We start from the raw sequence: 14,292 nt of genomic DNA, 5'->3' as shown, positions 1-14,292 counted from the left end.
TGATAACTTAATATCATCCTTTCCTATCTTTATTCCTTCTATTTCCCTCTCTTGTCTAATTGCTCTGGCTAATGTCCCAGAACTATATTGAATAGGAATGGGGATAGTGCGTATCCTTGTCTTGTTACTGATTTTAGAGTGAAAGCTTTCAGTGTCTGACCATTTAATATGATGTTTGCTGTTGGTGTGTCATAGTTGGCTTTTGTCAGATTGAGATAAAGAACATCTATTCTAATTTTCTGTAGGGTTTTTATCATGAACAGGTGTTGGACTTTGTTAAATGCTTTTTCAGTGTCTGAGATGATCATGTGATAAAGACACAGGTATAGGCAAAGACTTCACAAACCAAACCCTGATCACAAGAGAAATACTACAAAGACTCAACAACTGGGATCTCTTTTGTACAGCAAAATAAATCACTAAGAGTGAAAAGACAACTCATAGAGTGGGAAAAAATTTTAGTCAGTTGTTCCTAAAACAAAGGACTAATGCCTTGAACATATAAAGAATCGAAAAATATCAGGCCTCCTAAATTTAAAGACCCAATCAAAACTGGGTTTCTGAGATGAATACACATTTCTCAGATGAACAAGTATAAACAGAAAATAAATATATGAAAAAATGTTCAGCATCACTCATCATTTGAGAGATACAAATGAAAACAATGCTCAGATCCATCTCAATCCGAAAAGAATGGTTATTATCAAGAAATCAACCAACAACAAATGCCAGTGGGGCTCTGGGGGAAAAAGGGACCCTTCTCCACTGTTGGTGGGAGTATAGACTAGTGCAACCACTGTGGAAATCAGTGCACAGATTGCTAAAAACACTAGGATTAGAGTTTGCATTTGACCTAGCTATTCCCCTTCTAGTTATGTTCCTGAAAGAATTAAAAGCATCCTACCAGAACTATATATGTGCACCCACGTTTATAGCGGCACAGTTTGTAATGCTAAATCTAAGAAACAGCCCAATGCCCATCAACTGATGAAAAGATGAAAAAGACAGATGAAAAATATTTTTTTTAATACAATGAGGTATTACTAGGCCAGGGACTTAACTCAGTGGTGCTGCTGCCTGCCTCACAATGAAGTACTCCTCCATAAAGAAGGATAAACTTGAGATAATTCTAGGTAAATGGATGAACCTTGAGACCATACTCTTAAGTGAAATAAATTTGACACATCTATGTAAATACTGCATTGTCTCTTTGGTGTGAGAAACTCAAAGTGTAAGGACCAAAATGTATAATAGATATTGTAAAATAGAAAGAAATTGCTCAAAAGAAAATGGGAACTGGGGAGAGGGGAGAAGGGAGAGGGAAAGGAAGGAAGAGAAAGGAATAAGGATAAAATGGAAAGAAAGCTTTGCATATAAGGAGAGGAAGAGGGGTTGAAGAGAGGAGGGGAATGGGGAAAAAAAGAGAAATCAAGATATATCATGAACAGATACAAATTACCTACAATGCATGTGATCAATATGTAGATTTAAATTGTACCAATAAACTTAATTTTAAAAATTAACACCGGTCACACACAAAAAAATTAATAAAAGGCACCAAAAAGAAATCAGTTCATTTACATTTATTATGCTAGGGATTAGAAGATAAAGCTATAAAATGAAATTCTTAGACATGTAATCTGTGGTATTAAAGATAGTATTTTTTTGTGATTTCAGTACGTGTGCCATGTTTTTGTTATATCTTTTTATACAATGTATACAGCCTAATTTGTTCTAAAAAGGCATGTATCCAGACCTCCATACCACACTATATAAAGCTCTACTTATAAAAAAAGTTCTATAAGGCTCTATTTTAATTAATTTAAAAGGTCAAATGGATATGGTGTCACATGCTTGTAATCTCAACACGCAGGAGACTAAGACAGGAGGATTTCTGTGAGTTAAGAGTTCTGCCTGGGCTACTTAGTGATAACTTGTCTCAAAAAGAAAAAAAAAAAAAAGCCAGATATGGCTAATGACTACTATATTAGACAGCACAAGCATAGGGTTTTCCAAATACCTTTCTTTTCTAGGAGTAGAGAACTGAAGACAGAGGTTCACACATGCTAGGAAAGTGCTTTACCACCGAGCTACGCCCTTAGCCCCCTTCTGAAACTTTTAGCACTGTAAGTAACAGATGGGCTTGGTTTACAAACATTTGCAGAAGAAAAAGTTATTCAAATAAACACTCAGAAGCTCAATGATTAAGACAGATAAAAGTGGAGTCACAACAGCTAAAGCAAAGTTGGGGGCTGCATAGGTCTCTACCAGAAACCAGTCTTCTACAGAACACCTAAGCAAGCTTCTGTGGTAACATCTAACCAACCTACCACCAAGAAAAATACGCTGTTAAGCGAAAAACCATTATCAATGTAAATGTTGATTTTCTGTATTGTTGAAGGTTCTGAGTTTTAAAACTTTTCTACCATTTTAAGCAGAAATCTTCCTCAGGTGCTCTATATTACTTAGCTTTCTTAAACAAGGTACAAGAACTACAAGAGCACTTTCCTGAAGACTCAGGGTTACTAACAGAAACAGATGCCAACACCGTTAGAGCAGCAGTCCTCATTCTTGGGCCCACTTGGGTTACAGCTGCAGGGGAGGCAATGGGTGGTGGTCATATGCAGTTCAGGTGGACCAGCTGCAACCCCAACCTCTTACCCATTCAGGAAACTACATAGCTCTGTGGGAAGGGCCTAGATTCAATACTCAGTATCAAAAACAAAATAAAACCACACTGGAATGTCAATGGATGATGAAATTGATAAAGAGATAGCAGTAAGTTTGATAATCATTACTTATCTGACAAATACAGTGACATAAGCTTCAGTACTTTACTACTGCTTATTATACATTAATCTGAAATAAACTTCAAAGGGATTGTGAGCCAGTATGTCCAAGGCACCACAGGTGAGAGCCACGGCATAGTATGGAGGTAAGACTCACTTTTTCCCATTTAAACAGCCCTTGGATTCTAGGCATTTTGTGTGAGTTTCATCCTTTGCTGTCAGCTTTCATTTTCCTTTACTGTCAAAGTGTCACTGCTTTAATTCTACTTAAACTTATACAGAACTCTTAACTGGCAGCAGCTTTGAATCACCAATGGAACAAAAGTACCTGGTTTTTGTGACAATGTGGCACTCTGGCCACAATAATTATTTTGTCTTGTAAAATATTTATATTAAATTCCAAGGAATGAATTCTAAAAACTTTCATTTTTCCACAGAACTTGAAGCTCAAGTATGCCAATCCTTAGCAAAATAATAAAAACTATAAAATGAGCAAAATTCATCTCTGCTACATTAGCCATCCCTCTGTTCAATCTGTCACCTGTTGGACAAACCCCTAAGGCTTTCTGTGGTCTCAATGTCCCCATTTCTACTTTTAACTGAATGAAGAGATGAATGAATTATTCCTACTGATTAAACTTAGCAAATGCAGCTGCACCTGCTAGGACTTCAAATGTGACAGGAAAGCTCTTTTCTCTCCATCTGAGGGATCTGGGATAGGAATGAGAAAGGAAGAAAAACATAAGCACAAGTACAACATGATTACCTTTCTCAAAGGATTTCAATGCCTGCCTTCAGCAAAGTGTACGGATGACACAGGTTTTAACTCCTGGAAGCTTATTTCTGAATGTTAGACAAAAGTATGTACCATCACCACGAGCTTCTTGAGGAGAGGGAGCTTTAAGTCCAGTCATCCTCTCTATTAACCCCTCTACTACATTTGTCTCTTTTTTCCCATCTTTCACTGTCTCCTCCCTTGCTGAACCCAAGTCTCTGACAGAAAGTGCTCTAAAGTCTTTGCTCATTTTGCCCTCTCTCCTCCCCTATGCACTGTTTTGGGTCAAGACACTTCCATGTAAGGTATAAGGTGACCCAAACCATTGCTGTGAAGTTAGTTTCCTCTTTGAAGGCTGTTGACTTTGAAACCTCTGATGAGGGCAAATGGGTAAAACCCGAATATGCTACTCAAGAACCAAAGTGATGGTGAAAATGTGAAGGATAGAAAATACACAGGAGGGACACCTTAGACCTGAATTACTGAGGGATGCCAAGAGCAGAGACAGTCCTGAGGCTTTGGCCTTATAACATATGTCAACAGAATGACAAATAATTTGCATATGGCAGTTAGGAAGAAAAAAAAACCCAACATCAATGAAATCTAGTTTGCTATACTAAAGTTATACTAATTAGAGTCTCATGTTTTACGCACCATTCATGCTTAGTTATAACACTGCACAGTAATGCACAATTATGTAATATGTATGCAAGTTTTGTTTTCTGTAGTAATAGACTTTGTCCTAATACACTACTACTTCACAGTCCGTCGCTTTTGAATCAAGATCATCAAAACAAGTTGGGGGTGTGGCTTAGTCATAGAGCACCTGCCTGCTTGCAGGACCATGGTTCAATCCCCAGTACCACTAATTAAATAATAATAAAGATAATAATAAAGATTATCTATTTATAATCCTAAAATTAAAAATAATAAGAGGTTGGTTTACAATGTTGATAACGCTAATGACAAAATTTCAGAACTCAGAATAATAAATATGAATAAGATGACTTTATTACAACTAACATCATTCCCATTTAAAACAAATGTTTTAAGTGTATCTGTGAAGTGAAAGATCTTATGTAGATCAAGAACAAGTGTGCTTCATGTTACATGCCAACTTCAACATCCCAACACAGGCCACCTACCACCTCATGCTGAGGGCTTGGGAGCAAGGAAGGTAAGTGTGCACCATCAGCCATCTTTGGAGGACAGCGATTGTTGAACAAATCATACCCAAAGCCACTGCACACACTATTAAAAAGGGGAAAAATAAAACAGACTCACCAGAAAAATCTATTGTCAGTGGTGTGCTCTTGCATGCTCCGATGTGCATTGAGACTCAGATCTAAACTGGCTCCAGATGCAGACCATGCAAAATAAAAGTTTCCTGAATTCAAAACCTTTCGCACTTCTGAAATGCGATCCTCATCTGAAGCATCAACTCGAAGTGATATAAACTCGGTAGAAGTAACTCGGAAAACTTCAGATTCCTGAATTTTTCCAACAGACATACATCCAGTGACCAGGACCAGATAATGTAACATAGTGTCACCTGCAAGAACCAAAGATTTTATTTGATTGAAAAAACCTAATTATTTCCAAGCCATTTAAAATTTCTCCTAGCTGGGTGTGGTGGCACACACTTGTAATCCCAGCACATGGGAGGCTGAAGGTAGGAGGATCACCATGAGTTTGAGGCCAGCCTGGGCTATAGAGTGAGTGCAAGGCCAACCTGACAGAGTGAGATGTCTTAAAAATAAATAGTTTCTTCTGATTGTTTTCTTTTGTCTTCATCTTTTAAACTTGACATTGTGGTTACTTTAAATTTATCATGGATATGGTTAAATTCAAAACTAGCTTTTGTTTAGTTGAAAAAAATTCCTCACTTAAACATATTTAGTGCAGTAAGAATTTAAACATTAACAGGACAACCTCGTATTTATGAAATTGGACCTCTACTTAAACTGAGGCTACACAAATTTATCACACAAAATATATGTAATACCTTTAATACCTCTTTATGATGTCAGAAATTCAGATAAGATAAAGAATGTGAAAATTCTTTGTAAACAGCAAAGCAGAAAACATGGTATGCAAACGTTAACTGATGATGATGACATATGAGCAAAATGTCCTTGGTAACAATTTATAAAGCAGTTTGCTTTGCAAACATTCTCACAGACATTTTTCATCTAGTGACAAAATTCTATGAAATGAGTAGCAAGTTGGAATTCAGCAGTAATGTGCTGAGCATGACCTCTGACACAGACCGAAGTGGCCCTGAAGTCTTGGCTCTACTACTTATCTAGACCAACTTCAGTATATCAGCACACCCAAACTCAGGTATAACCTCATGTAAAAAGGGGTTAAAATACCTCAGAATTACTTAAAACAATTACTAGTAAGGCATGCAGGCACAGTGTCTTGTCTGTAATAGATTAATAATACATGGCAAATCTCCATTTTATAGACTAGTGCTACTCAAAGTATGGGCCATCAACATACAAGAAAAAAGGGGCCACTACCAGAAGGGAAATCAACTACTAAATTCACCCTTTCATTTAGGTGACTCTTTTTTTCCCCCGTTTGGTTTTCCACTGTTAGACAGTATCAATGAAGGAAGCCACGTGTACGATCTGCATGACAGGACACAAACTCTGGAATTCAAAGTCACAAAAGCTTAAGGATGTAGCATGACTTCTTAGGCAACAAACATCATCAATAGACTAGCTTAACATTTAAAAGATGTTACCACTTTGTAACTCAGTTACTGAGTCTGACATGATAATAGGTAGTCTCTCTCAAATCCTTAGAATTACAAAAATGAAAAGAAAATAATACATGAATTACACTGAATAACAAACTTACCAAGATTTAACCGCAAAACACCTAAGAGTCCATATGCATCCAGGACTTTGGAGTACGTACCCTTGATTGCCTCTTTTTCTGCAGACGCTACAAAGAAAAAAGTTTGGATTAAGAAAAATGATTTGAAATAGCACTCTCTATAAAGCTGGAGTTTTAACCAAAACTTTGTAAATCTGATATTCTTAACATAAATGTATTAGAAGCCAAGCTCAGTGGTGCTCCTAGCACTTGGTAGGCTGAGGCAGGAGGATTGCTGCAATTTGAGGCCAGCCTGGGCTACTTAGCAAGTTTAAGGTCATCATGAACTATATAGCAAGACCTTGTTTCAACAAAAAAGTAGTGCATAAAGTATTTTCTCAAATTAGTAAAATTGTTCTTCCAGCATTACCAATTAATTAATTGATTACACTGATCTGAACTCCATCTTACTCATCCTTTTATCCCTAATACTTAGTAATGCTTGATATGTAGAAGACTGACAAAACATGTAAAGGATAAAAGCTACTGACAATACCTGGCCATACAATTAAATATAGGAATAGGAAAATCTCTAGTTTAACTTTTGTCTTATTTCTTAAGTTTCTTATTGTTATCTTTCTAAGGAGTATAGTCCACAGAAAAACTTCCCTTGGATAGGCTAAGTCTATTGAGAGATAAAACAGCAGCAGAAGCAACAAGAACAAATGAAACTTTAAAGGAAAAACCTTCTTACAAATATAGTGAATACACATTAAAAATTGTGAGAGAAGGGCTAGGGATTTAGCTCAGTGGTGCTGCTGTCTGCCTCACAAGCACAAGGACTGGAGTTCGATCCCAGGTACCACCTCCACAAAAGAGAATGATCAAAAAAACTGTGAGAGAAACAAGAACCAAAGAAATATAAACCATAGCTAGTTTTTCAAAGCAACATTATATATACATAATATGAAGTCTACAATTCAGCAAGATATGATCTTCCCCATTCCGTTCTGTACCAGGTTTCCAACCTTCTCTGAGCTATCTTCTATCCTCCTTTCCATTCTCTCACCCTGCATCTAACTCACCTCTTGGCTGACTGGTTTACTCTGCATTTATCTCTAATCCACTTCCTCTTACCTCATATACCTACAATATGGAATTATAGAACCTTTGGCAGCACTCCTGTGTTTCCCATTAGAAGCTCATTGTAATCAGATCCTTCTGACCTTCCTATTTCCTGTCTACTGCCAACAACAGCAAAAGAGCTCTTCTCAGCTTTGTGCTCTGCCTAACACTCTTTGTCACACTGCATTAGAGATCTCTTCCTTGGCCTTGCAGCTCTTCTCCAAAGTTCTACGGAACATCTCACTTTCCTCCTTGCATCAGACCATCTACTCTGGAAGCCTTCCTAGCAATCTCACCTCTGCCTTCCAGTCAGTTATGATCTGCTAATTGGCAGCACTAAGACTAAATGATGAAATCCCTCAATTAACTAATATCATCACAATTCTTTACATCTTCATAATTTAGTTTGGCCCTTTAACCACTCAGAGTGAAGATTTAGTGGGGATTTGTATTCTATTCTGTATTCCTGAAATTCCTCAATACCATCACACTAACATCCAATAACATGCAACACAAATATAAAACATTGCAATATAAAGGTAATTTTATTTTATAAAACTGAATTACCTTCCTCTAAAATACTGTTTCATTAAAAGTAGTACATTATACAAAAGTAACTTTAGAAAGACTTGTTTCCGTTTCTCATGACAGAAGATACAGACAGCTTCCAGGACAAATACTATTCTAGAGTTTTACAAGTTATACATTATATGTATTTAAAATGCCATCACTGACAGAGTAGTATAGAAACTACTAAATGCATCTGAAATAGATGCAGCAATCATAGTTTGGGTTCAAATTGTAGGAGGGGAAGAGAGGAGACAGACAGACACAGACACAGCCAGACAGCCAGACATTGTGTGAGCAAGGAGGCTTGTTTATTTGATTTGGGCATCCAGCTAGCAGGCTGTCTGAAGGGGTGTCAGCATAGAGCAGACAGAAAACAAAGAATTTAAAGGAAGGAGAGGGGTTGTGGCCTTGAAGAATTTGGGGAGGGGGCACATAGAGTGAGGTTACTCTTCTCAGACAGCCTGTGTCTTGTCTTTATTCTTCTCTGAGGTTTCCTGTACTTTTGCTGCTAAGGCTTGATGGGCCCAGGCCACACTCCACACAGCACAAAGCCTGTTCAGTTGCCAAAGAGACGGTGCACACTGTAGCCTGCATAGTTGCCTTACCTTCCAAGTGTGACCCAAACCAGCAGCTATTATAAGTTAAAAATAAAATATAATTTAAGTCATCACCTCCCTATAGAAAATAGTAACTGTTATATACATTACCATGTAAGAAAAATTTCTCTTCTAATAACGCAAAATAATTACCTTCTCATTAATTTTGCTACAAATACATGAACAACATACCAAGTCTCCTGAGCCCAATGGAGGTCTACCTAATAGACCTCACTTGAAACTAACAGGTAAGGTAATGCCATGCTGTTTAGTTATTTATGCTTTTGTATTTTATTTTGGGTCACAGGACACACACACACACACACACACACACACACACACACACTCAAACTGTTAATATTTTTAGATAACAGACTAAATAAAAGGTAAAATAATTCGAAGAGGAGATGAGATGTCTTCTTCCCTACCAGAATTTTTTTGGTTTCCCTTAAAATACTAAAATAAATTATACCATTATGACAGTAACTAACACTCGGCTAGGTGTTTTCATGTATTATTTAATTTTCATAACAATTCTTGGAGCTAAATTACTATTTCCATTGGATATGAGGAAACAGGAAGTAAGGGAGAGAGACAAGACAGACCAGAGACAGACAGGAATAGATTACTAGTTTGTTACTAACTTGCCTAAGCCTAAACAGCTAGTTAGAGAATGTAGCTTCATGAGAGAAGGGAACTTTTCAGGCCTGCCCTTTTCCAGCAGCATGGTACTCAGTAGGGATTGTATAATTTTATGCTCAATGAATTGGTGAGGTAAATTTAAAATACTGTTCCAATTTCACTAGAGAAAACACACTTCCTAAGTTTTTTGTTTTGTTTTTTTTTTAAATATAAAGGACTGTAGCTATTTTCCTCTTCTTCCATAATGATTCAAAGGTTTGGGACGGAGACCAGGGAGGTCCAATGCAGGCCATCAGAGCCCAGGAACAGCATGGATGGCCCTGATCATGGAGCTGAAGCCAGAGACAGAGGAAAAAGGAATTCACTTGGGAGAGGGGCAGCCTGGAATGAGGTATGGGAATATTACTGGGATGAGGATGACAGGATCTATGTAGGGATGTTGGGATATCCTGGCATGATTTTAGACTTGAAAGGGTTGGAGAGGGAAGGGTGCACAGGATAAGAGCCTGTAGCAGTGTGTTGAAGCCCCTAGTGGGATGCAGTGAGCACCTATGTAGGCTGAAGTGGTAACAGGAAAGTTATATACAGAAAAATGACCAAGGATAATGGGAGCCAGGTTGCTCAATGACAGATAAAGGAATTACAAATATGGATAGAAAGAAAATGAGAACTGATACTGCAGTGTCAACTGGAACTGGAGTTAAGTGTAATCTCATACAGAGACAGAGAGAGAAGATAGATATAAATGGGTTGCATAATTATACACGGTATACACATACATATTTACATATACCTCTTAGGACTACTTGAAAGGACCTGGAATCAGCAATACTCCAACAGAAATCAACAAATTCAGAGCTTAGTTTCTAAATCCCATTCACCATAAAAAGAACTAGAACTTAGAGAAGAAATGGCTGATTTCAGGAGAAGGGTAGAGACAAGATGAACCTGAAACATTTACTCATGCCAGAAAGAAAGGAAATGTTGAAAGAATAATGGAGATATGTCACAAAAGTGCTGAGGCCAGCTTAAAAGGGTTTTTATTGATGAAATCTTAGAAAATTTTATCAAAACAGTAAGAATAATGGGTACCTATGAATTGAAAATCTGATGAGTAATCGCTTCTCGGCCTTTTGGCTAAGATCAAGTGAAAATCTGATGAGTGAGATATTTCTATAGTTTCAACATACCTTCCCTCAGCACAATTTTAGGGAAAAAAACAGTCCGCCAGACGTTTCAGCATCTTAGTCAAGTAATCAAAGTGAACACCAACAGGAAAGTGTTAAGACAAAAATGTGTGCCACCTGACAACACAATGACAAGAAAGCAGAAGCATTTCTGTATCTTCAATTTTTGCCCCAGGATCCATCAGAAAACCCGAAATGAGTGATATTCTACAAAATAAGCAGCCTTCATTTTCAAATTTAAGGTCATCAATGTCAAAGACTGAGGAATTTTTCCAGATTTAAGACTGGAGACATGACAACTAAATAAACTGCACAAATCTGAAATATCTTTCCACTACACAAAACGTTGTTTGAAACAACTGGTGAAACTTGAATGGAGTCTGAGAACTTGATAGTAACAATCACTGTTATTTTTATGATGGGTTATGCACAGTTATACAGGAGAATGTCTTTCTAGAAAATACATAATAAGCATTTGGGGGTACTTAAGTATGTCAGCAACGTAGTCTAAAATAGTTCGGTGCTGGACATGGTGGTACATGCCTGTAACCCCAGCACTCAGCAGGATGAGGTAGGAGGATTGACATGAGTTCTATGTCAGCCTGGAATACATATGAATTCAAGGGTAGCCTGAAGTACACAGGGAGACCCTGTCTCGAAAAAAAAGGGGTGGTTCAGAAAAAAATTTTATATTGAACTTTTATCTTTAAAATATAACCAGCAAAAATACACATACAGATTTCTAAATTAAGCATTTCTCTCTAACTGGTATTATTTTAAGACCTTATTATTCCCTCCCCATATATTTTTGAACCAGAGAAAAATATCTCATTTAATGAGACTCTAAAATATACAAAACTATATGATGTAAGAAGGATGAATCTAATTAAATTACTTCATTGCTAATTAAATGTTTACTAATTTTGAATAAAAAATACATTTAACTTACTACTGAAAGTATTCCAGTGCCCTCACAGTACTGAAGTTTGTATTGAACAATCCCTCATCTTGAGGTCTGGAAATGTTCCAGTGTGCTTGTCTGTAGAGGGGAGGGAGAGAGGGAAAAAGGGAGAGAGGAAGAGGAAAGAGTGGTGGGGACACAGGCACCATTAAATGATTGCACGCCAAAATTTAAACTGGAGGAGTTTATGAAGTGGCAGGGTATTTGGAATCTCAGAGGAAACAGAAAGAATGAGTGGAAGTAAAACTTCAGGAAGCTACAGTGACATAAAAGTTCAGGTCAATTTCCTGCTAATGCAGTCTTTCAAAAATTAAAACTGCATAAATCCGTATGTGACAGCAATATCCACATCTTAATTCAGATAACTCATTTATTATTTTAGCTCTATGCATGCTTTCCAAGTTCCTTTACCCAAATAAAGTGGTGATTAAAGGTAGGCCTAACCTACAGCTCTTCTTATTTAAACTACAGGAAGGTATCAAGAATAGTAGTTGTAAAGATGGTTTACTTATAGACTACAGAAAATGCTCAGTATTAATAAAATCAATTGTTCTCTATCAAAATTTAACATATCAGTAGTTCTCTATCACACACACACCCCATTTCTTTTGCTTAGTAGTTTCTTTGACTACTACTATGCCATAGTATGACAAAACTGGCGTTATTCGGAACTGCTGTGAATTACACCCTCCATTCTCAAATTAGAATTAATGGGAAATGATATTAAAATCAGACTTAAGATTTCAATCAGAATACAGAAATTCATACGAAAACATAATCACATCCCTATTTTTGATTTTAGGAGCTGTGACTCTAAAAAGAGAGGCTTATTACCATAGAACACTCATTAAATGGAGACCATGGCTGTATTGCCATCTCTACCATCTCAATAGGAAAGAAGCATAATTAATGCATTACCCATGATCAACACTTAAAATTACTTCTATTTAACTTAAATGGTAAGGAGGATTAAATTTAAAAGTAAATTTATCTAACTTCTGAATGATCACAATTCAAACTAAATAATAATCCAATAGAGGTCCTATTATCCTTAACATTCTAGCCTGAGAATAGAGTTCTTCCCGAGCTGATGTAGAACAGCAAGCTACACAATGTCAGTGAGAACATAAAGACAAGATTGCAAATTAGAATGCTCTTCCTAGAATCATAATTTGCCTGTGGTTGCATGCATGGCAATTTGTGGTCAGCTTATTTGCATGTAGACAGCACTTTGGTATAGAACCTCTAGTGTAGAGAATGCTAGAGAACATGCAGTCCAAGCTTCTCATTCTCAGAAGAAAAAAAGACTAGAGATTAGGTAATTCAATTGAGGTCATAAAATTAGCTGGCAGTAATGCTTCTTTGCATTTTACTAGACACAGAAAATTTATCTTAACATGAAAATATTTTCCTTATATAATTAAAGGACATTAAGCTGTCCAAATTAATGTTCTATATAAACACACATTTTAATCTTGGTAATATTTCAGGAAAAAAACCCAAAATCTTTCATTCATTCATGCACTAAGTATTTACTGAATGCCTACATTGCACCAGGACTCTGGCAAGGTTCTTGAGACAGAGTACTTTGACACCTTATTATTAGTAATTAGATTAAAAAGATGGGCATTATAAAACCACACAAACACAGTACTATAAGCTGTCATCGATCTATCATGGGGGTTCAACAGGCTGCAAAAGCAGGACCTACGTTAAAGTTTTTGTTGGAAGAGGACACTGGTTAGAGTAAACCTGATTAAGGCAGTAAACTTTACACTGCAATCTGAAGAATAAAGAGGAAACTAGCCAAATGAAAAGGGAAGTTAAAATATTCTGGGTAACATATGCAGACTTAATATCCCAGTAATTATATTCCTAAGAATAAACCCCACAAAAATGTGTATATATGTGCACCAAAAGATATGTACAAGAATGTTCATACCAGTGTCATTAATAGCAAAAATCCAAAATAAAACACATGTCAATAGAACAGTATACTTACAATTTATACTTTTTTTATATATGCTATGGTTTAAAAACCTGAACAGAATAAACAGCATGTTGTGAAGAAAGATTCTATATCATTTTTGGGGAAAAATCATTTCATAATTAAATTGTGGTTAGGGCTGTCTGAGGCTTAGTATCTTCTTGTCTGGGAGCCAGCTATGGTATGTGAAAACATAATTCCATGCGCTTCCAGACACAACTGAGGCCTCAATGGCCCCATGATGCTGTGACACCCCAGGGCAAGATTATATCAGCTAGAGACATCCTGGTTCCTTGAGAAGGGACAAATTCCTTATTAGCCTGCTACCTCTTCCTACCTACTACGGTAAGAATGCTTTGCCCATCTCACCTTCCTCATTAACATAAAATCTCATTAACCTAAGATCCTCACCAACGTAAGATTACCACTATCCTGAGGCACCTGATACTCCTTCTGATTATTGCGTACATGCAATAAATAGTGGCTAGCTCGGAGTCTTTGTCTTTGTCCACTCCAGCACCGACCTCCTAGCCTCTCACATACTTTGAAAGTATGTCTCTTTGTCTTTCTTTCTTTAGCCTTTGCTGCACCCCTCTTGAAGCAGATTGAAGGACTGGTCTCCAATAACTGGCACCAATGTGGGGCTAAAACCCACAACCCTGAGATTAAGAAACTCAGCACGTGAAGACCCTAACATTACAAAGAACTTGGTACATACATTACTAAAAGAAGGCCAACATGAGGGCAGGGGATTTAGCTCAGTGGTTTCACCGCCTGCCTTGCAACCCTGCAAGCACAAGGATCTGAGTTCGATCCCTAGTAAAAAAAAAAAAA

The 14,292-nt window shown here is 37.0% G+C and overlaps 1 protein-coding gene across 16 annotated transcripts in view; it reads right to left on the bottom strand.

Annotated features, from left to right (window-relative positions):
• Positions 1-14,292, bottom strand: part of Synj1 (synaptojanin 1) — an 88,031-nt gene that overhangs the window by 61,109 nt on the left and 12,630 nt on the right. For all 16 annotated transcript variants that reach the window (XM_010608638.3, XM_010608647.3, XM_033767997.1 and 13 more), the window contains 2 exons: positions 6,433-6,519; positions 4,849-5,116 (listed from right to left, as the gene is read on the bottom strand). In XM_010608638.3, the coding sequence (XP_010606940.1) occupies positions 4,849-5,116; positions 6,433-6,519 (355 nt within the window). The remainder of the gene's footprint in view (positions 1-4,848; positions 5,117-6,432; positions 6,520-14,292) is intronic.

The sequence above is a fragment of the Fukomys damarensis genome, unplaced genomic scaffold (assembly GCF_012274545.1).
Source record: "Fukomys damarensis isolate Sample0158 unplaced genomic scaffold, DMR_v1.0_HiC HiC_scaffold_24, whole genome shotgun sequence".
NCBI classification, from domain to species: domain Eukaryota; kingdom Metazoa; phylum Chordata; class Mammalia; order Rodentia; family Bathyergidae; genus Fukomys; species Fukomys damarensis.
Note: the sequence above shows the minus strand (reverse complement) of the source record. Positions and strands in the feature narration are given on the sequence as shown.